Source organism: Salmo salar, chromosome 12 (genome assembly GCF_965601325.2).
Source record: "Salmo salar chromosome 12, fSalSal1, whole genome shotgun sequence".
NCBI classification, from domain to species: domain Eukaryota; kingdom Metazoa; phylum Chordata; class Actinopteri; order Salmoniformes; family Salmonidae; genus Salmo; species Salmo salar.
In genome coordinates this window covers 43918082-43941818 of record NC_138302.1, presented here as the reverse complement: position 1 = coordinate 43941818, position 23737 = coordinate 43918082, and the positions used below count along the sequence as shown (strand labels likewise).

The following is a 23737-nucleotide window of genomic DNA, read 5'->3' as shown; positions in this document are numbered from 1 at the left end:
ACAACTTCCATCTTACTACCGTATTAACCCCTCGTTTCATGTGTCTCTCCTCAGGCCGGTGGTGGCTGGTCCCATGCAGGAAGGTGAGGTGCCGGAGGTTCCTCCCCCCCCGCTGGACATTGGGGGGTCCCCGGCGTATAAAATACGCGCCATTCTGGACTCCAGACTTCGGGGGGGGGGGGGGGGGGGCCTACAGTACCTCGTCGACTGGGAGGGGTACGGCGCGGAGGAGAGGTGCTGGGTACCCAGGAGGGACATTTTGGACCCACCACTACTGAGGGAGTTCCACCGCCTTCATGGGGATCGCCCTGCGCCTCGTCCTCCGGGTCGCCCTCGAGGTCGGTGGCGGCGCGCTGCGGGAGCCGCGCGTCAGGAGGGGGGTACTGTCACGAATCCCACCGAAGGTGGCTCCCCTGCCTGCTCGGGCGGCGCTCGGCGGTCGTCGTCACCGACCTACTAGCCGCCGCTGATCCTTTTTTCCTTTTCGTTTGGTTTGTCTTATTGTTTGCACCTGTTCCTCATTTGTCTTTTGCTTTTGGTTATTTAAGCCTGGTTAGCCCGCCCAGGGTTGTGCGGGATTATTTTAGCGTCAGGTTGTGTTTTTTTATTGGATGTGCTGGCGATTTACTACTGTGAGATTGTAGGCTGGCTGTGCACCTGTTTTGGGCACTTGGCATTTTTTCCACGCCGTTTGTGTTGGCGTTGTTCGTGTTGTGTTTTGGATTAAAATAAACACACAGTTCCGTACCTCTGCTCTCTGCGCCTGACTCCTACCACCACTCCTAGCAATCGTCTGACAACTGAAGAGCTCAAAGACTTTCAATGTGGCACTGTCATAGGATGCCACCTTTCCAGCACGTAAAAATATTCTGTCCTCGGTTGCAATACTCACTACTGAGTTCCAAACTGCCTCTGGAAGCAATGTCAACACAATAACTGTTTGTCGGGAGCTTCATGAAATGTGTTTCCATGGCCGAGCAGCTGCACACAAGCCCAAGATCACCATGTGCAATGCCAAGCGTCGGCTGGAGTGGTGTAAAACTCGCCGCCATTGGACTCTGGAGCAGTGGGAATGCATTCTCTGGAGTGATGAATCACGCTTCATCATCTGGCAGTCCGACGGACGAATCTGGATTTGGCGGATGCCAGAAGAACGCTACCTGCCCGAATTCATAGTGCCAACTGTAAAAGTCTGGTGGAGGAGGAATAATGATCTGGGGTTGTTTTTCATGGTTCGGGCTAGGCCCCTTAGTTCCAGTGCAGTGAAATCGTAACGCTACAGTATACAATGACATTCTAGGCGATTTTGTGCTTTGTGGCAACCGTTTGAGGAAGGCCCTTTCCTGTTTCAGCATGACAATGCAACCATGCACAAAGCAAGGTCCATACAGAAATGGTTTGTCAAGATCGGTGTGGAAGAACTTGACTGGCCTGCACAGAGCCCTGACCTCAACCCCATTGAACATGAATTGAATGAATTGGAACGCCGTCTGCGAGCAAGGCCTAACCGCCCAACACCAGTGCCCGACATCACTAATGTTCTTGTGGCTGAATGGAAGCAAGTCCCCGCTGCAATGTTGAAACATCTAGTGGAAAGCCATCCCAGAAGAGTGGAGGCTGTTATAGCAGCAAAGGGGGGACCAACTCCATATTAATGCCAATGATTTTTGAATGAGATGTTTGAGGTGTCCATTTACTTTTGTAGTGTACCAGGGGACACATAAAAATGCCAAACCTGCTTACTATTCATATTTTTCATTTGGATTCTATTTAAAAAGATAATTGAATGATAATGTCATCAAAAGTAAAACATTGATTTGCAAAGTCTACGACGTTCACGTTGATTCAGAAAGGAGGAAAATGCCCTCACCCTGACTGGAAAATTTTAGCACATTTTGAAAATCACAGTTTTTACTTTTGATGACATCAAGTGAGACCTTTTCTTTTTGACTACAGAATGTACAATTGTGCCATTTTCACATATGTAGAATTATATTACCTATATCATGTTGTGTGTTTGACCCTTCCATACAGATATGGAGAGGCGATGCAGTTTTCAGCAGACAATATGTTGACCCCGACCTGAAAGTGATTAGAGAAAATATATACATTATTGTGGATCAACCTTTCTAGTAGCAGACACTGGATGGGAAGACAGGTGTCTCAATTTCTACCTATAGTTTTCAATTACTTTACTCAGCATGCTCTTCGGGTATTGGTCATTTCACATTCAGAAAAATTGTGATATGTTTTTGTCTCATCTAGCCATCTTAAAATGAATCAAATCAAAGTTTATTGGTCACATATACAGTTTTTCAGATGTTATCGCAGGTACAGCGAAATGCTTATGTTTCTAGATGCAACAATGCAGCAATATCTAGCAATACAATAAAAATGCACACATAATCCCAAAGTAAAACAAATTTAAATACAAGAAATTAATTAAGACATAACTAATTGTACTACTGTAAATTGCTCTGGATAACAGTATCTGCTAGTGCAGGGGCGAAAATCTTATATCAACTTTGGAGGGGACAATTACATTACATTTTCTCAAGAGCAATTCCTGAGGGGGACACCAAAAGTAGTGCTGTAACACATAGCCTACATTGTAATATGGTAAATGTATATTGAGGAACCAAAGAAATAAGGTGTTTGCCGTACTCCTAACTACCGGTACCCAAAACTACACAACTAATCACAACAGCAATACCATTGCCTTTAACAAATCTTAGTTCAGTAACCAGTTTAAGTTGAGAGTGGGGGTATCCATGGCATTTTCCAATTATGTTCCTATTTTACAAGTCAAAAAAATGTAGAACCTTTCATAATGTTGCCAAACAAAGACTCAACAAACTTACCTGAGACTCCCTGTCTCTGCCAGTCTGTCCCTGCATATCTGTCCCCAACTCTGCTGTCTGTGTGCCATCTGTTGCCTGCTCTGCCTAATGACATCATTGTGAAACATTTCCATTAGAATTACATTTCTTTCTTATGAACATTTTATCAACTAGTCTTTGAGATATTAGGCTACTAGGGTTCTTACTTTGCGTTTTGGTGTACTGAAAAATACTCTGATGTCCGTCTTTTTTCTGCCATTTTTCTGCCATTTTTCTACCTGGTTGGCTACACACACACAGTATGTAGGTTATTTACAGTAGGAGATGGGCTTCTATCATCTTATCTTCTATCATTCTATATGGGCTTCGATCTAAAAGGTAGCTAGCAAATGTGAAACAGATTGCAGTGACAAGAGTTGACAGCTGTATGAGTTCACCATTTACACAACATATGCTGTTTCATATTGGCTGGCTTCTAACAATAGCTGAATTTGCAAAGCTAGCGAGCACCAATTCAGTGGCGAGCACCAATTCAGTGGTGTTTGCTATAATCTTTGCTACCTGGGTTAAATAAAGATGAAATAAAATATATAAATAAAAGTTCCCTTGCGACAATTTAGCTTTTGCAACGAGACCATTAAATATATTTAAAACAATGGTAGAAGAGAGTGTAGTTCTGTTCAGTTTATCGCTAACCTTATCACAGGGACTTTGAAGCACTAACTTACATGCCTGCTGATCTTGGAATAAATTGACGATAGCAAAGATTCCATCTTTGACGACGCCACATAAATGGAATAGGTACTAGCTAGCTTAATAGTTAATATTTGCGCGCTAGCTCTGCATATTCAGCTAGTGTGTGTGCGCGATTGACTGGATTAACCTCACGTCAGTTACGTGCATTGAGTGCCTTTCAGACAGTAGATACGACCTCTACGTTACCTCGTAAGCTAAGGAACTGTCAGTGGATCAAACCATTGTGAGGCAAAGGCTGGGGGGGTCGCAATCTTTTGAAACTTAAAAACGAGCTATTAAGTGTCTATAATCAGCACAATTGCTTTCATTGCGTATTATTAATATTATTTAAATTACATAGTTATGTTTCAGTGATATATTGGGGGGGGACAGATCATATTTTTCCCAGGATGGGGGGGTCGTGTCCCCCCCGTCATTTCCGCCCCTGTGCTAGTGCTGAGAAATTAGTTATTTTCTGGGTCGGTTTGGTTTTGGTTCGATTATGGAAGAAATTGTCAAGGTTTTGGAAAAAAAAAAAAAATCATTAAATGCATTATGAAATAACAGGTAGCCTAGTGGTTAGAGCGTTGGATTAGTAACCGAAAGGTTGCAAGATCGAATCCCCGAGCTGACAAGGTAAAAAATCTGGTGTTCTGCCCCTGAACAAGGCAGTTAACCCACTGTTCATAGGCTGTCATTGAAAATAAGAATTTGTTCTTAACTGACTTGCCTAGTTAAATAAAGGTAAAAATTAAAATAATTGTTTTGCTTTTTAATGGAAATTCCAAAGCCAAAAATAGTGAACATTAAAATATTCCATTGTCTCTGTCGGGTCCACATTGGGTAGACATCAATAGAAAAATAGGAAATGACTATCAAATAATACAATATTTCAGTTGTGTATATTACTTAGTTTTTATTTGATGGCTTTACTTTTTATTTAATTCCTTAAAGTCCTCATCTCTGCTCAGACAATAGCAGCCAAACAACGTTATCGCTGTACTCCCTATACTGTTCTGTCTTTTGTCATCCTATTTAGCTAGGCTAGCTGCAGAGCTGTCTGACAAAATGATTGTACTAGTTCTTCAAAGACGACAAGGCATACTTTCATGAACGGTCCCTCTCTCTCGTCGTTGTGTTGTGTACATTCCTCTCTGTGTATCTAACCTAGCATAACACGAGCAAATGTGTATCCACCTGCCTGAACATAAAAAACTGAATTGAATGTAAAATAAATATGTTTATTAAAATATCATGGTGCCCCAAAAATAAATCAGTGCATAAATGAAAGGTGAAAAAGAACCACAAATGTTTCGGCCTCAGGCCATCATCAGTGTGAATCGTTGGCACACACACCTGGCTTCTATTTGTAGGATAATTGCATATATCACATGATCAAACAAGAACACACATAAAACAAAAATCTATGAATCAGTACCTAGTACAATAGAATAGTAGGGTCCTTGTCCACTACCTTGTATACAATGCCTACAGACAAGAACAGTATACTACAGTGAGGGGGGAAAGTATTTGATCCCCTGCTGATTTTCTATGTTTTCCCACTGACAAAGAAATGATCAGTCTATAATTTTAATGGTAGGTTTATTTGAACAGTGAGACACAGAATAACAACAAAAAAAATCCAGAAAAACGCATGTCAAAAATGTTATAAATTGATTTGCATTTTAATGAGGGAAATAAGTATTTGAGCCCCTCTCAATCAGAAAGATTTCTGACTCCCAGGTGTCTTTTATACAGGTAACGAGCTGAGATTAGGAGCACACTCAGGGACTGCTCCTAATCTCAGTTTGTTACCTGTATAAAAAGGCACCTGTCCACAGAAGCAATCAATCAATCAGATTCCAAACTCTCCACCATGGCCAAGACCAAAGAGCTCTCCAAGGATGTCAGGGACAAGATTGTAGACCTACGCAAGGCTGGAATGGGCTACAAGACCATCGCCAAGCAGCTTGGTGAGAAGGTGACAACAGTTGGTGCTATTATTCGCAAATGGAAGAAACACAAAAGAACTGTCAATCTCCCTCGGCCTGGGGCTCCATGCAAGATCTCACCTCGTGGAGTTGTAATGATCCAAAGAACGGTGAGGAATCAGCCCAGAACTACACGGGAGGATCTTGTCAATGATCTCAAGGCAGCTGGGACCATAGTCACCAAGAAAACAATTGGTAACACACTACGCCGTGAAGGACTGAAATCCTGCAGCGCCCACAAGGTCCCCCTGCACAAGAAAGCACATATACATGCCCGTCTGAAGTTTGCCAATTAACATTTGAATGATTCAGAGGACAACTGGGTGAAAGTGTTGTGGTCAGATGAGACCTAAATGGAGCTCTTTGGCATGAACTCAACTCGCCGTGTCTGGAGGAGGAGGAATGCGGCCTATGACCCCAAGAACACCATCCCCACCGTCAAACATGGAGGTGGAAACATTATGCTTTGGGGGTGTTGTTCTGCTAAGGGGACAGGACAACTTCACCACATCAAAGGGATGATGGACGAGGCCATGTACCGTCAAATCTTGGGTGAGAACCTCCTTCCATCAGCCAGGGCATTGAAAATGGGTCGTGGATGGGTATTCCAGCATGACAATGACCCAAAACACACGGCCAAGGCAACAAAGGAGTGGCTCAAGAAGAACCACCTTAAGGTCCTGGAGTGGCCTAGCCAGTCTCCAGACCTTAATCCCATAGAAAATCTGTGGAGGGAGCTGAAGGTTCGAGTTGCCAAATGTCAGCCTCGAAACCTTAATGACTTGGAGAAGATCTGAAAAGAGGAGTGGGACAAAATCCCTCCTGACATGTGTGCAAACCCGGTGGCCAACTACAAGAAACGTCTGACCTCTGTGATTGCCAACAAGGTTTATGCCACCAAGTACTAAGTCATGTTTTGCAGAGGGGTCAAATACTTATTTCCCTCATTAAATTGCAAATCATTTTATAACATTTTTGACATGTGTTTTTCTGGATTTTTTTGTTGTTATTCTGTCTCTCACTGTTGAAATAAACCTACCATTAAAATTATAGACTGATCATTTCTTTGTCAGTGGGCAAACGTACAAAATCAGCAGGGGATCAAATACTTTAAGGACATCACTGGACAGAGGTTGCTATCTAGTTTTGTGATAAAACAAAGGTGTGGTTGAATTTATTCTGCCACGGTCTTCTTATTGTCTCGGCCTTTAGATCATATGAATTAACAGCAAACAACGCAATTATGACAACACACACAGTGTAGGTTGTAATATGGGGGGGGGGGGGCTTGGTTTCCCCAGTGTTTTTACCCACACACCGATACTGCTGGAAGGACATTACAGCTCTTGTAAAGCAGAATGACAAATCATTCCTCTTTTGCACACTGTTGACAACATTTTACCAGACAGATTGTTTTATGGGGCTTTGACTCCATCTACTGGTCTATCTCACCATTCAGGTCTAACCAATATGTCACCTAAAGCACGCTTGAAACATGCCCAAAAATGTTTTTCATATGATTATACCAGTATACCTTTTATTTACAAATATGACAGTCATGGGCTGCATGTTAGATTTTTTTTGGAGGGGAAAGTAGGCCCTGCACTCTCCAGGAAAGAGGGTTATTGGAGGACAGCTGCTGCACGAACACACTACACTGCTATCTACAAGCTTACAAACCAATGCTGCCATCTCTTGCAACTTCTGGCTGTATGACCAAATAAGACTTTCAATCATTTCAAAAAGAATTAAACCGTTAAACATAGTTTTGTCATCTTAAAGTCCCCCGACCAATAGGTGTCGCCGTTTTTATTATGGCCTTCCCAACTTTTTATGAATAAACTCCAAATAACGTCTGATATTCGCTATATTTCATTCGTTCGAACAATAAAACATCATTATGTAGACATAGTCGGTACATATGACACAAAATCGGCTGTCAAACACTTAAAGCAAGGCAATGTTGTATAAACACGTCTTGTGTAATTTTCTGTAGGGAAGGGGAGGGGCAGTGGATCCAGCCGCGTTCCGCTGTCTTTGGAGGCATCAGAAGACAAGAAGATGGCGGCACTACGAGTGGTCGTGCTATCGGGGACTGGACGAGCCTTACTATGCACGCCAAAAATGATCAAGGCTCCTCGGGTATGATGACATGTTTATGCTGTTTTGGAGTTTGTTCGTTTCTAAAAAATACTTTCAAAGCCACCCTGACAGCTAGCCGGGCAGCTAGCTAACACAGACAAGGTCACTCGAGCAATGATTACGTTACCCAGTGTGAGGTAGATAGCTACATGTTAAAGTGCAACTCAATGTGCGAACGAACGTTGCTATATTTGACGTGATGGATGGTTGATAATAGTGATGTTACGTTTGATACCGGAGCATGCGTTGAAATCGAAAAGCAGTTTACTTTAAAATCAAAGCAGTGTGCCGATGCCGGTATCACCAACCTGATCTCAGAATTTCGTATTACTCTGTTCATAAATCCGAGACATCCATTTAGTATGGTGTGTATCAGTACTTGACTTGGACGGGAGCTCACCTGAGCTGAGTAACGTAAACTAACTCACTCTTGTATATCGCCTTGGTCTGTACAATTGACCTTATTTTAGCGCCCAAAAACGTAATACTACCGGATCAATTGTAATGTCAATACCATTGTAAAGCACAATTTCTCCCCTTTCTAACAAAATCAATGACGAGACCTCCACGCTGCCCGTTTCTGCATGATTCAAGAAGGCAATGAGCTACGTCACTAATGCGTGATAGTGAGGAGAGATGTCGTGTGTGGAAACTGCTTTTTTTTTCACTCGATCTGTCCAACTTATCACCTTATCACCTCTAAAATGTAAATAAAACACTATAAAGGAGTTTATATAATGTGTCATTACATACCTATTTGAAGGTTTGTGTCGAATTTGAATCGGGTTTTTAGGGCGGTGCTAAAGTGATCTTCAGAAGTAAACAGTGGCTTTTGAGAGTCATGATCGCTTGCAGTGATGACAAAAAAATGACTATGTATCCCCCTTACCCAGTCACTGTCCATTTCTTGTTTTTTTAAATGATGAGAGAAGTGCTACACCTGGTGGAGAGAGATTGTAAGACAAATGGTTGCTTTATGCGTGCTGTATGTTATGGCATGACACATCACGATGTAACGGAGGGTCATTTAAAAACATTTTTTTTTACTTTTCTCCAATACTATAGTGCCATTACCATGTCGATCAACGCTTGAATAGAAACGTAGTTCACACCCCAGATTTTTAAGTCAACACAGTCGCTACAGTCCCATTAGTTTTCTTTGCAGCCTCGTTTGAATGTCGCGGTTGCGCACAGTTGTACGTAATGGGGTGAGTTTACGTTACCGGTGTTGTGCCGAAAAGCTCCCCCCCTGCCAGAACCCCCCACTCTTCGCGTGAACGCGCACACACTCAATTCTTCATTGCTGCGACTTGCTTGCTAGTTGAGATTTCTGATCACGTTAGGCTGCGTTTCATTTAATTTTTTTTAGGGGGGATTTATTTATGGACTAATACACTTGAACAAATAGCCAAACTGAAAACTGCAGACATTACTAGTGCCTCCCCTGCGATCAAACTGACATATAAAATGAAACGCAGCCTAACGTGATCAGAAATCTGAACTAGCAAGCAAGTCGCAGCAACGAAGAATTGAGTGCGTGCGCGTTCACGTGAGGGGGGGGTCGGCACAACACCGGCACCACACGTTCTACTGCTTGATCTCCTGTTCCTCTTATTGAATATTAGCTCAAAAGCATTGTGGAAGTCCTGCACCTAAATATAAACAGTACTATTTCAGTCCAGGTCAAGCACGGGTATGAATTAATTTGTGAATGTCCATCACTCATTTTGTATGATATGTTACAAATTACAATTACTATGAATTCTAGCTAGGTGGCTAACGTTAGCTGGGCTAGGGGTTAAGTTTAGGAGTTAGGTTAAGGATTAACTTGAAGGTTTAGCTAACAAGCTAAGTAGTTTAAAAATTGCTAAAATGCTAAAGTTGTTGATTATGAAATACACTGATTGTTTAAAGCAAAACTACCAAAACTATTACTGATGGTGAAACTGAACAATTAAAATAAAAATCTTATTGTATGCTCCGTGCAGCATGCATAGCCAGATTTGTCTCCGGTAGCACTAGCTTACTTTCATTCTGGTAAAACACAATTTAACAGGGCATAGATGAAAATAACATAGCAAATTATAGTTACCGTAAATTCCGGACTATAAGCCGCAACTTTTTTCCCACGCTTTGAACTTCGCGGCTTAAACAATGACGCGGCTAATATATAGATTTTTCCCGCTTTCAAATTTGTGGGTCCTGACAGCGTGGAGCATTGTCAAAAAATCCACTATCATCAACGGGTTTCGAAAGGGCTCAGTTGAAGAGGGCTCAGCGGGGGATTTACATTTACATTACATTTAAGTCATTTAGCAGACGCTCTTATCCAGAGCGACTTACAAAATGGTGCATTCACCTTATGATATCCAGTGGAACAACCACTTTACAATAGTGCATCTAAATCTTTTAAGGGGGGGGGGGGTTAGAAGGATTACTTTATCCTATCCTAGGTATTCCTTAAAGAGGTGGGTTTTCAGGTGTCTCCGGAAGGTGGTGATTGACTCCGCTGTCCTGGCGTCGTGAGGGAGCTTGTTCCACCATTGGGGTGCCAGAGCAGCGAACAGTTTTGACTGGGCTGAGCGGGAACTGTGCTTCCTCAGAGGTAGGGGGGCCAGCAGGCCAGTGGTGGATGAACGCAGTGCCCTTGTTTGGGTGTAGGGCCTGATCAGAGCCTGAAGGTATGGAGGTGCCGTTCCCTTCACAGCTCCGTAGGCAATCACCATGGTCTTGTAGCGGATGCGAGCTTCAACTGGAAGCCAGTGGAGAGAGCGGAGGAGCGGGGTGACGTGAGAGAACTTGGGAAGGTTGAACACCAGACGGGCTGCGGCGTTCTGGATGAGTTGTAGGGGTTTAATGGCACAGGCAGGGAGCCCAGCCAACAGCGAGTTGCAGTAATCCAGACGGGAGATGACAAGTGCCTGGATTAGGACCTGCGCCGCTTCCTGTGTGAGGCAGGGTCGTACTCTGCGAATGTTGTAGAGCATGAACCTACAGGATCGGGTCACCGCCTTGATGTTAGTGGAGAACGATAGGGTGTTGTCCAGGATCACGCCAAGGTTCTTAGCACTCTGGGAGGAGGACACAAGGGTTTGCCTCCGTATGAAAGTGACGAGAGCGACAATGAAAACGATCCAATATCGGATGAAGCAATTCTGAGGCTATTCAACTCTGACACAGAAGGAGATGACTTCAGTGGTTTCAGTGCACAGGAGGAGGAAGATGGTGACCAATGACTTCCTTGGTAGGCTACTGTTTACTGCAAATTTTTTATTTTTTGTTACAAGCCGTGTTTCGTTAAAGCCTATTTATTTTTGTTACAAGTCGTGTTTCGTTAAAGCCTGTGTAAAGTTCATTTGTTTCAATGTACCGGTAGGCACCTGCGGCTTATAGACATGTGCGGCTTATTTATGTTCAAAAAAAAATAAAAAATTAAATTCAGTGGGTGCGGTTTATATTCAGGTGCGCTTAATAGTCCGGAAATTACGGTAGCTAACGCTCTTTTGTACATTGCGCTACAATTTACCTTATTTTAGCACCCAAAAAACAATACTTTTAGGTTAACTAATATGAATACCATTGTAAAGCTGAATTTCTTCCCTTTCCAGCAAAATCAATGACGAGACCTTCACGTTGCCGTCTGCATGATTGAAGAAGGCAATGAGCTCTGTCGGGTCTTTTTAAAAATGGCAGGTGGGGAAGCGACACCTACTGCGTGATAGGGAAAGGGGGAGATAAGCTTTGTGTGCAAACTGCTTTTTTCACCTGATCTGTCTAACTTATCACCACTAAAATGTAAATAAAACACTATAAAGAGTTTATATAATGTGTCATTACATACCTATTTGAAGGTTTGTGTTGAATTTGAATCTGGTTTTTAGGGCGGGGCTAACGTTATCTCCGGTCTTCTGGTCAGACTTCGGAGGTGCGCACACCACCCACCGCTTCCAAGTATATTACTCCCTAATGTCCAGACTAGATAACAAGGTAGACGAAATTAGGGCAAGGGTTGCTTTCCAGAGAGACATCAGGGATTGTAACAATCTTTTTCATGGAAACATGTTTCTCTCGGGATATGCTGTCAGTCGATACAGCCACCTGGATTCTTTGTACGTCGCGCCGAAAGGAATAAACATCTCTCTGGGAAGAAGGGCGGGGTTGTATGTTTCATGATTAATGATTTATGGTGTAATTGTAACAACATACAGGAACTCAAGTCCTTTTGTTCACTTGACCTAGAATTCACAATCAAATGCCGACCGTATTATCTCCCAAGGGAATTCTCCTCGGTTATTGTCACAGCCGTGTATATCCCCCTCAAGCCTATACCACGATGGCCCTCAAGGAACTTCACTGGATTTTATGAAAACTGGAAACCATATATCCTGAGGCTGCATTTATTGTAGCTGGGGATTTTAACAAAGCAAATTTGAGAACAAGGCTACTTAAATTCTATCAGCATATTGACTGTAGTACTCGTGGTGGCAAAACTCTGGATCACTGCTACTTTAACGTCTGCAATGCTTACAAGGCCCGCCCTCCTTTTGGTAAAACTGACAACGACAACATTTTGCACCTCCCTTCCTATAGTCAGAAACTCAAACAGGATGTACCCATGTTAAGAACTATTCAATGCTGGTCTGACCAATCGGAATCCACGCTTCAAGATTGTTTTGATCACGCGGACTGGAACATGTTCCGGGTAGCCTCAGAGAATAATATCGACGTATACGCTGATTCAGTAAGTGAGTGTATAAGGAAGTGCATGGGAGATGTTGTACCCACTGTGACTATTAAAACCTACCCTAACCAGAAACCATGGATAGATGGCGGCATTCGCGCAAAACTGAAAGTGTGAACCACCGTATTTAACCATGACATGGTGACTGGAATTATGGCCAAATACAAACAGTGTAGCTATTCCCTCTGCAAGGCAAACAAGAGAAATGTCAGTACAGAGACAGTGGAGTCACAATTCAACGGCTCCGACACGAGACATGTTGCAGGGTCTACAGACAATCAGACTACAAAAAGAAAACCAGCCACGTCACGGACACCGTCTTGCTACCAGACAAACTAAACACCTTCTTTGCCCGCTTTGAGGATAGTGCCACCGACGCGGCCCGCTACCAAGGACTGTGGGCTCTCCTGCACTGTAGCCGACGTAAGACATTTAAACATGTTAACCCTTGCAAGGCTGCTGGCCCAGACAGCATCCCTAGCCGCGTTCTCAGAGCATGCGCAGACCAGCTAGCTGGTGTGTTTACGGACATATTCAATTTCTCCCTATCCCAGTCTGCTGTCCCCACATGCTTCAAGATGGCCACCATTGTTCCTGTACCCAAGGAGGCAAAGGCGACTATCGCCCCGTAGTGCTCACTTCTGTCATCATGAAGTGCTTTGAGAGGCTAGTCAAGGATCATATTACCTCCACCGTACATGTCAGCCTAGACCCACTAAAACCCTCAAACTTTTGCAGATGCACAATTGAGAGCACCCTGTCGGGCTGTATCACCGCCTGGTATGGCAACTGTACTGCGCACAACCGCAAGGCTCTCCAGAGGGTGGTGTGGTCTGCACAACGTATCACCGAGGGCAAACTACCTGCCCTCCAGGACACCTACAGCACCCGATGTCACAGGAAGGCCAAAAAGATCATAAAGGACAACAACCACCCAAGCCACTGCCTGTTCACCCCGCTACCATCCAGAAGGCGAGGTCAGTACAGGTGCATCAAAGCTGGAACCGAGACACAGAAGCTGTTTTTCAATCTCAAGACCATCGGACTGTTAAACGGCGATCACTAACACAGAGTGGCTGCTGCCTACATACAGACTTGAAATCATTGGCCACTTTAATAAATGGATCACTAGTCACTTTAATGTTTACATGTCTTTCATTACTCATCTCATATGTATATATTGTATTTTATACCATCTATTGCATCTTGCCTATGCCGCTCTGCCACTGCTCATCCATATATTTATGTATACATTCTTATTCCATTCCTTTACTTAGGTGTGTGTATTAGGTAATTGTGGAATTGTTAGATTACATGTTAGATATTGCTGCACTGTCGGAACTAGAAGCACAAGCATTTCACTACACTGGCAATAACATCTGCTAACCACGTATGTGACCAATAAAATTAGGTTTGATTTTGAGAAGTAAACGGCGGCTTTTGAGTCATGATGGCTTGCAGTGATGACGCAAAAAAATGAATGCATTCAGTACAATTTACTAGTGCTGCGTTTCAAACTCAAGACACCCTCGTCCACTTACCCTCGCCTTATGCCCTTGGGGGAATCCCGTCACCATCTTGGACGTCGGTCCAAACGAGAAGTTCGCAATGTAAGCCCCTCAGCCCTCGTTTTTGATCAAGTTTGCGAGTGTACAATTATGCTCACTTTGGAGCTTGAAACGCCCCATAATTCAATTCGCAATGATTGTACATCCGCTAAGAAAAGTCTGCCAAAGGGTCTGTTTTTTTCAACTTTTCTCCAATATTATCGGGCCATTACCATGTCAATCAACACTTGAATATAAACGTAGTTCACGCTGCAGATTTTGATGCTAACACAGTCTCTACAGTCCCATTCGTTTTTATTGCAGCCTCGTTTTGAATGCAGGGGTTGCGCAAATTTGTACGAAATGGGATTAGTACATGGGTTGTCAATCAACTAAAGCTTAATATCACACAAGCCTTTTTAGGGTTTGAATGCTGAAGGTGCCACGTAGATGTACAAAATCAGGAACAGGCCGTCTACCTCGCGTTGGTCAGTGCGCCGTTTGACCAGGCTACTGATGTTGCCTGTGGTTGATCGGCATCCAAAATGACTTTTAGATCAATGACTCAACACAGTTACATGCAGTTCGACACTGAAGGAGAGAAAGCATCAGTTGTCACAAAATATTAGGTATTTTCGTGAGGTAGAAATATTATAATATGAGCAAAGTTTTTTGGGGTGAACTGGCGATTTGTAACGTTTGAATTGATTTTTCTGACCAATGCATGCTACGTTTGGATCGGTTTGGGGTCTGCTGACTGATGCACTTGTATCTATTACATTTGAATCAGGGACCGATGTGAATCGTTACATCCCTACACTATAGTATTAGTTACCTAGCAAGCTTGCTAGAAAGGAAGACCCAGGTAGCCAGCATTGAGATGGTAACCGAGCCAGAGCAGAGGTAGTTTGAATTATACATAGCTAATGTTGTTCAGTAGCTAGATAGCCAGTTTGAAAAAAATTGATTCGAGACTTGCTAACGTTAGTCGGTATGTTATGAGGCTGCTAACTGGGAAACGTCCTCATAACTACGTGAGCTTGTTTCTCGGTGTTTCGTGTGTGGTTATCCTTATCCTTGTGAAAGGTATTTGTTGCCAGCCAGAATAGCAAATTGATATCATACCGACTTCATGCAACTTCATTAATCACTAGCTATGCTATCCATGTTGCTGTTTGCCTACCCCAGTCCTCTTGTGATGCTAGAAGGCTGACTCCTTTGGTATCTGTTGTGAAACCCAGGATAGAAGGGCAGTTTCATAAGTGCTTAGTTGTATGCCTTTGCCTTGCCATGGGACACATTCAGTGATCTCATGAACCAACAAAGATTGACCACAATATTACGGTTATTTTGGCTACGGCAAAAATTATGGCGACGAATACCTCAAATGAGCAAATGGATGACAAATGTCAGTAGCTAGCTACATTCATTCTATGTCAACTCTCTTCCTCAACAGGCCAACATGTCGTTTGCCAGTCTACCCAGGTCAAAGAAGGTGGCCCTGACAACATTGGGTGTGTTGACAACTGGAGGGGCCGGACTGGCTCTGATGCTGCAGCAGTCGGTTAAGGCTTCAGACCTGGAGCTTCATCCCCCCAACTACCCCTGGACCCACAGCGGCATGCTGTCAGCCCTCGACCACGCCAGGTACTAGCTAACTCCTAACCATGAAGGCCATACAATTACTTTAACATATCTTGTGTAATTGCATGTTACATCATATGTTATCGCCAAGGCTTTTTCCAGTACTAGCAATAGGAAATTTGATTTGAGACATTTAGAATTTTAAGGAAATATAATTTTTCTCAAGGAATCTTATTACATGCTAGATCATATTTACCTGAAAAGGAGGACTGGATGTAATGTCTGTTTTTCTTTATATTGCAGCATTCGCCGTGGATATCAGGTGTACAAGCAAGTGTGTTCAGCGTGTCACAGCATGGAGTACCTGGCCTTCCGTAACTTGGTGGGAGTGTCGCACACAGAGGCCGAAGTGAAGGTTTTGGCTGAGGAGGTAAGGGTTTGTCCTTAGCCATTAGATTAAACAAGGTCATGGCCTTATAGATAGATGACTGTCAGTCACTGACTAGAACGTGTCCTTGGGCACAGTTCTAGGTTCAGCTTTTCCAAATCCTAACTTTAACCATTATGAGTGAAAAATGAAACGCTGACCTATCAGTTTCTAGGGACATCTTGGTCCTTTTCCATGTCACTGACCACTGTCTGTTCTCTGCTCAGATTGAGGTGGTGGATGGCCCTGACGAGTCAGGAGAGATGTTCACCCGTCCAGGAAAGCTCTCAGACTACTTCCCCAAGCCATACCCAAACCCAGAAGCTGCCCGTGTGGCAAACGGGGGAGCCTTGCCCCCAGATCTCAGCTACATTGTCAATGCCAGGTACTGTGTTGCTCACTCCAGAGCAATGTTCTCCAACCTTTTCTAGCAGGAGAGCAACAAAAAAGAATTAACCTGTCATGAGCTACACATTTTTTTTTTGTAGCTTTCTAATAGGCACGTTCTTCTCTCCTTCCCTGGGTCCTTAGTGCACTACTTTCTCTTTGACACTTTTCTGTCAATATACCTGGTAAAATAATAATAATACTAATAAAATCACTCAACAATACAATTGTTCATAGAGAAACAATATTGGATGTTCTGAGTACATGTCAATGCTTAAATGACATCAGAATACTTGTTTTCTTCCAGACCTTAAAAAAAATAAAGATTTTGATTTGACTGTAATTCCCCTTAAATTGCACATCTAGCGCGTGAGGAATGTGCCGGTCTAGTGATGGTTCCGTACTGCTGCTGCTCATTTCATGGCAAAGTTTAGAAATAACAAATAGATACAAATTATATACTTACTAATGATATACTTCTGCCTGGTAAGCCTACGTTGCAGTTAACATTTGAATTGATAAGGTTTTTGGGAAAGTATCTGTCAACCTACAAGATGTTTATCACATCAACTGGCTACACACGGAGTGATAGACAAATGTACTTGCCACACAGGCGGGCAATATTGCTGGAAATTAATTGGCAGATAGTGTTAGGTTTGGCTTTTCAAGCCAATAGTGGCTAACCAGAGTTGGGATAATGTCAATGGTACGTGGATTAGATGGGAGCTTGCGGTGTCTGATACTTGTACCATTTGTTTATGACAGTTTGCGGTGGAACATGTGGAAAATGTATGTATTTTCAGAATTGTTTGGCTTACGATTGACCTGTTGGAGACCCGTGCTCCAGAGTATCTGGTGATTTGGGAATATCAACAGTAAACGAAACGTTAGATTCAAGGTAGAATATATTGTAACCTTTTCTTCACCAAAAATGTTTAAGTGTCTATAAAGCAGGATAATACTTTTGTAAATCCACAACAAGACACTCCACTGCTATTACCATGATATTTTACCTTAGCTTGCAAGTGCTATGTCCTAAGTTGTTTTTTTTCTCCATTGTTCCAGACATGGAGGTGAAGACTATGTGTTCTCCCTGCTGACAGGCTACTGTGAGCCCCCTGCTGGAGTGGAGGTGAGAGAGGGCCTCTACTACAACCCCTACTTCCCTGGCCAGGCCATCGGCATGGCTCCCCCCATCTACAATGAGGTCCTGGAGTTTGAGGACGGTCAGTAGGATTCCCTCTGCTAGGGATCACTAACTTGAAATAATATAATGAATAATATAAATCAATTCAGAAAGTGCTTTTTTTTTTTTTTAAATGTATTTATTATTTTATTTTTGCATTGCTCGCAAGACTCCATTTTGACCCTTGACATGACAGACTGAATGTCTAGGTTCTGGTGTCTATAGATTAATAGACTAAGGACTCCAGAGTGGCGCAGCGGTCTAAGGCACTGGTTCGATTCCAGGCTGTATCACAAACGACCGTGATTGGGAATCCTATAGGGCAGCGCACAATTGGCCCAGTGTCATCCAGGTTAGGCCGGGGTAGGCCGCCATTGTAAATAAGAATTTGTTCTGAACTTACTTACCTGGTTAAATAAAATTATTCGATATTGGATATATACTGAACAAAAATAAATGCAATTCAAAGATTTTACTGATTTACACTTCATATAAGGAAATCAGTACATTTTATTAAATTCATTAGGCCCTAATCTATGGATTTGAAATGACTGGAAATACAGATATCCATCTATTGGTAAAAGATGGCTTTTTTTTTTTTTTAAGTAGGGGCATGGTTCAGTATCTGGGTTGTCCACCATTTGCCTCATGCAGCGCGACATCTTATTCGCATAGAGTTTATCAGGCTGTTGATTGTGGAATGTTGTCACACTCTTCAATGGCTGTGCGAAGTTTCTGGATATTGGTGGGAACTGGAACACGCTGTCGTACACACTGATCCAGAGCATCCGAAACTGGGTCAATGGGTGACATGCCTGGTGAGTATGCAGGCCATTGAAGCACTGGGACATTTTAGCTTCCAGGAATTGTGTACAGGTTCCTTGCGACATGGGGCCGTGCGTTATCATGCTGAAAAATTAGGTGATTGCGGTGGATGAATGGCACAACAATGGGCCTCAGGGTCTTGTCACGATATCTCTGTGCATTCAAATTGCCTTCAATAAAATGCGATTGTGTTCATTGTCCGTAGCTTATGCCTGCCGCTACTATAACCCCACCGCCATGGGCCACTCTGTTCACAACTTTGACATCAGCAAACCACTCGCCCACACAACGCCATACATGTGGTCTGCGGTTGTGAAGCCAGTTGGACGTACTACCAAATTCTCTAAAACGACATTGGAGGCAGCATATGGTAGAGAAATTAACATTACATTCTCTGGCAACAGCTCTGGTGGACATTCCATCAGTCAGCATGCCAATTGTACACTCCCTCAACTTGAGACAACTGGCATTGTGTTGTGACAAACCTGCACATTTTTAGTGGCCTTTTATTATCCCCAGCACAAGGTGCAATGATCATGCCGTTTGATCAGCTTCATAATATGCCACATCTGTCAGGTGGATGGATTGGCAAAGGAGAAATGCTCACTAACTGGGATGTAAACAAATTTGTGCGCAGAATTTGATGTTTTTTTTGTGCGTATTCGAGGTCAACCGATTATGATTTTTCAACGCCAATACCGATTATTGGAGGACCCACAAAAAAAAGCTGATACCGATTCATCGGGACGATTATTAGATATATTTGTAATAATGACAATTACAACAATACTGAACAATGAACACTTATTTTAACTTAATATAATACATCAATAAAATACATTTAGTCTCAAATAAATAATGAAACATTCAATTTGGCTTAAATAATGCAAAAACAAAGTGTTGGAGAAGAAAGTAAAAGTGCAATATGTGCCATGTAAAAAAGCTAACGTTTAAGTTCCTTGTTCAGAACATGAGAACATATGAAAGCTGGTGGTTCCTTTTAACATGAGTCTTCAATATTCCCAGGTAAGAAGTTTTAGGTTGTAGTTATTATAGGACTATTTCTCTACCATTTGTATTTCATTTCCTTTAACTATTGGATGTTCTAATGGGTACTTCAGTATTGCCAGCCTAATCTCGGGAGTTGATAGGCTTGAAGTCATAAACAGCGCAATGCTTGAAGCATTGTGAAGAGCTGCTGGCAAATGCAGGAAAGTGCTGTTTGAATGCTTACGAGCCTGTTGCTCCCTACCACCGCTCAGTCAGACTGCTCTATCAAATCATAGACTTAATTATAATATACTGCTCAAAAGAATAAAGGGAACACTTAAACAACACATCCTAGATCTGAATGAATGAAATAATCTTATTAAATACTTTTTTCTTTACATAGTTCAATGTGCTGACAACAGAATCACACAAAAATAATCAATGGAAATCCAATTTATCAACCCATGGAGGTCTGGAATTGGAGTCACACTCAAAATTAAAGTGGAAAACCACACTACAGGCTGATCCAACTTTGATGTAATGTCCTTTAAAACAAGTCAAAATGAGGCTCAGTAGTGTGTGTGTGGCCTCCACGTGCCTGTATGACCTCCCTACAATGCCTGGGCATGCTCCTGTTGAGGTGGAGGATGGTCTCCTGAGGGATCTCCTCCTAGACCTGGACTAAAGCATCTGCCAACTCCTGGACAGTCTGTGGTGCAATGTGGCGTTGGATGGAGCGAGACATGATGTCCCAGATGTGCTCAATTGGATTCAGGTCTGGGGAACGGGCGGGCCAGTCCATAGCATCAATGCTTTCCTCTTGCAGGAACTGCTGACACACTCCAGCCACATGAGGTCTAGCATTGTCTTGCATTAGGAGGAACCCAGGGCCAACCGCACCAGCATATGGTCTCACAAGGGGTCTGAGGATCTCATCTCGGTACCTAATGGCAGTCAGGCTACCTCTGGCGAGCACATGGAGGGCTGTGCGGCCCCCCAAAGAAATGCCACCCCACACCATGACTGACCCACCGCCAAACCGGTCATGCTGGAGGATGTTGCAGGCAGTAGAACGTTCTCCACGGCGTCTCCAGACTCTGTCACGTGCTCAGTGTGAACCTGCTTTCATCTGTGAAGAGCACAGGGCGCCAGTGGCGAATTTGCCAATCTTGGTGTTCTCTGGCAAATGCCAAACGTCCTGCACGGTGTTGGGCTGTAAGCACAACCCCCACCTGTGGACGTCGGGCCCTCATACCACCCTCATGGAGTCTGTTTCTGACCATTTGAGCAGACACATGCACATTTGTGGCCTGCTGGAGGTCATTTTGCAGGGCTCTGGCAGTGCTCCTCCTGCTCCTCCTTGCACAAAGGCGGAGGTAGCGGTCCTGCTGCTGGGTTGTTGCCCTCCTACGGCCTCCTCCACGTCTCCTGATGTACTGGCCTGTCTCCTGGTAGCGCCTCCATGCTCTGGACACTACGCTGACAGACACAGCAAACCTTCTTGCCACAGCTCGCATTGATGTGCCATCCTGGATGAGCTGCACTACCTGAGCCACTTGTGTGGGTTGTAGACTCCGTCTCATGCTACCACTAGAGTGAAAGCACCGCCAGCATTCAAAAGTGACCAAAACATCAGCCAGGAAGCATAGGAACTGAGAAGTGGTCTGTGGTCCCCACCTGCAGAACCAGTCCTTTATTGGGGGTGTCTTGCTAATTGCCTATAATTTCCACCTGTTGTCTATTCCATTTGCATAACAGCATGTGAAATTTATTGTCAATCAGTGTTGCTTCCTAAGTGGACAGTTTGATTTTACAGAAGTGTGATTGACTTGGAGTTACATTGTGTTGTTTAAGTGTTCCCTTTATTTTTTTGAGCAGTGTATAATAACACACAGAAATACAAGCCTTAGTTCATTTTACCATATTAATGACCTATCATTTCGAAGAAAAAAAAACGTTTATTCTTTCAGTGTAATACGGAACCGTTCCGTATTTTATCTAACGGGTGGCATCCATAAGTCTAAATATTGCTGTTACATTGCACAACCTTCGATGTTATGTCATAATTATGTAAAATTCTGGCAAATTAGTTCGCAACGAGCCCCACTGTTGCATATACCCTGACTGCGTGCAATGAACGCAAGAGAAGTGACACAATTTCCCTAGTTAATATTGCCTACTAACATGAATTTCATTTAACTAAATATGCAGGTTTAAAAAAATATATACTTCTGTGTATTGATTTTAAGAAAGGCATTGATGTTTATGGTTAGGTACATTCGTGCAACGATTGTGCTTTTTCGCAAATGCACTTTTGTTAAATCATCCCCCATTTGGCGAAGTCGGCTGTCTTTGTTAGGAAGAAATAGTCTTCAGACAGTTCGCAACGAGCCAGGCGGCCCAAACTGCTGCATATACCCTGACTCTGTTGCACAGAACACAAGAGAAGTGACACAATTTCCCTAGTTAAAAGAAATTAATGTTAGCAGGCAATATTAACTAAATATGCAGGTTTAAAAATATATACTTGTGTATGGATTTTAAGAAAGACATTGATGTTTATGGTTAGGTACACATTGGTGCAACGACAGTGCTTTTTTCGCGATTGCGCTTGTTAAATCACCTATTTGGCAATGTAGGCTGTGATTCAATGATAAATTAACAGGCACCGCATCGATTATATGCAACGCAGGACAAGCTAGATAACTACACATGGTTGATATTACTAGTTTAGTGATTATGTTAAGATAGTTTTTTTATAAGATAAGTTTAATGCTAGCTAGCACCTTATCTTGGCTCCTTGCTGCACTCGCATAACAAGTAGTCAGCCTGCCACACAGTCTCCTCATGGAGTGCAATGTAATCAGCCATAATCGGTGTCCAAAAATGACGATTACCGATTGTTATGAAAACTTGAAATCGGCCCTAATTAATCGGCCATTCCGATTAGTCGGTCGACCTCTAGTGCGTATGGAACAATTCTAGGATCTTTTATTTTGGCTCATGAAACATATGTTGCATTTATATTTTTGTTCAGTGTAGTCTACATCTTGCATTTTTGTCATTAAGCAGACGCTCTTATCCAGAGCAACTTAGTCAGTGCGTTCAACTAAAGTAGAGAAGACGATCACATGTCAGTCATTGCAAGTAAAACCTTCCATTTTCATGTGTTGACAGGAACCCCAGCCACCATGAGCCAGGTGGCCAAGGACGTGTGCACCTTCCTCCGGTGGGCGGCCGAGCCTGAGCACGACCAGCGCAAACGCATGGGCCTGAAGGTAAGCTGGCAGGGAGGCGCTAGCACTGCCGTAATAGAAATAGTTGTAATCCGAAATGTATTTGCAACATAGGGTGTATTCAATAGTGCAAACTGTTTTTCAATAGAAAGTGTTTAACAATGAAAAACATTCTTTTTTGGGGGGGGGTACAAATGCAGGTAGTCCCTCTATTTTGGATTTTCTTTGGTTGGTTTCTAGTGAATACATCCCTGATTTAGGACATTCCTTTCCATTGTTTGACACTACCTTTGTAGTCTAAAAAATTGGTAGGTCTATGTGGGGGCATTGCTTGGATCCCTCAAGTCTTTTAAAATGATATTCATTACATTCAATTTCATATGTATGGCACCACTACTTGTCATGTTTTAAAACATAAAATAAGATGTTTGAAAGGAGTCACTAAGTCATCCCCTGTTTTGGATTTGTCTTTTTGGCCCTTGCTTCCAAATTGCTCCCTTTCTACATTACTCTCATCACAGTTAACATTGACCCCATCTCACTCAAACAATTTCTTCCCCCAGCTGCTCATGGGCTCTGCCATCTTGATCCCCCTAGTCTATTACATGAAGAGGCACAGGTGGTCGGTGCTGAAGAGCAGGAAGATCGCTTACAGACCCCCAAAGTAAAGACCTAGATAGCTGCATTCTGACTGCCCATGTTGCTTCTCGGCTCAAATTCTGACCCCTCTGATTTGCGATTGTCCTTTTTAGAAAAACACATGCATTTATGATATGGTTTCCCTAATTCACTTTCTGGGTGTCCTCTCAATGAGTTATTTTCTGCCAACGGGAAAGGATGTAAACACAACCTCTATACTGTTTAACTGTACAAAATAAATTATCGAAAGAAACGTGTCCAGGTTGTTGTCTAATGGTTAACCTGTTCTTTGAGGGGACTCAAGTCCTGCAACCTTGTGCTGTTGTGAATCTGTTACATCATGGGTTCTCTACACTTTGTTGTGTAAATATTGAATAAACACTGGTGTACCGAATAAACCATGTTATAACTCGATGCTACCTGTGACCATGTTCTGCAATGCACCTACGTCACAAATGTCTCGTCTT

At 42.9% G+C, this 23737-nt stretch overlaps 1 protein-coding gene across 1 annotated transcript; it reads left to right on the top strand.

Moving 5' to 3' along the window:
- Nucleotides 1-7486: 7486 nt before the first annotated feature.
- cyc1 (cytochrome c-1) lies at nt 7487-23684 on the top strand. The gene is made up of 7 exons (XM_014131675.3): nt 7487-7708; nt 15453-15643; nt 15884-16010; nt 16235-16392; nt 17460-17620; nt 22573-22673; nt 23195-23684. Exons 1-7 carry the CDS (start codon nt 7628-7630, stop codon nt 23297-23299), a joined length of 924 nt encoding a protein of 307 aa, XP_013987150.1. The 5' UTR covers nt 7487-7627; the 3' UTR covers nt 23300-23684.
- Nucleotides 23685-23737: the final 53 nt, after the last annotated feature.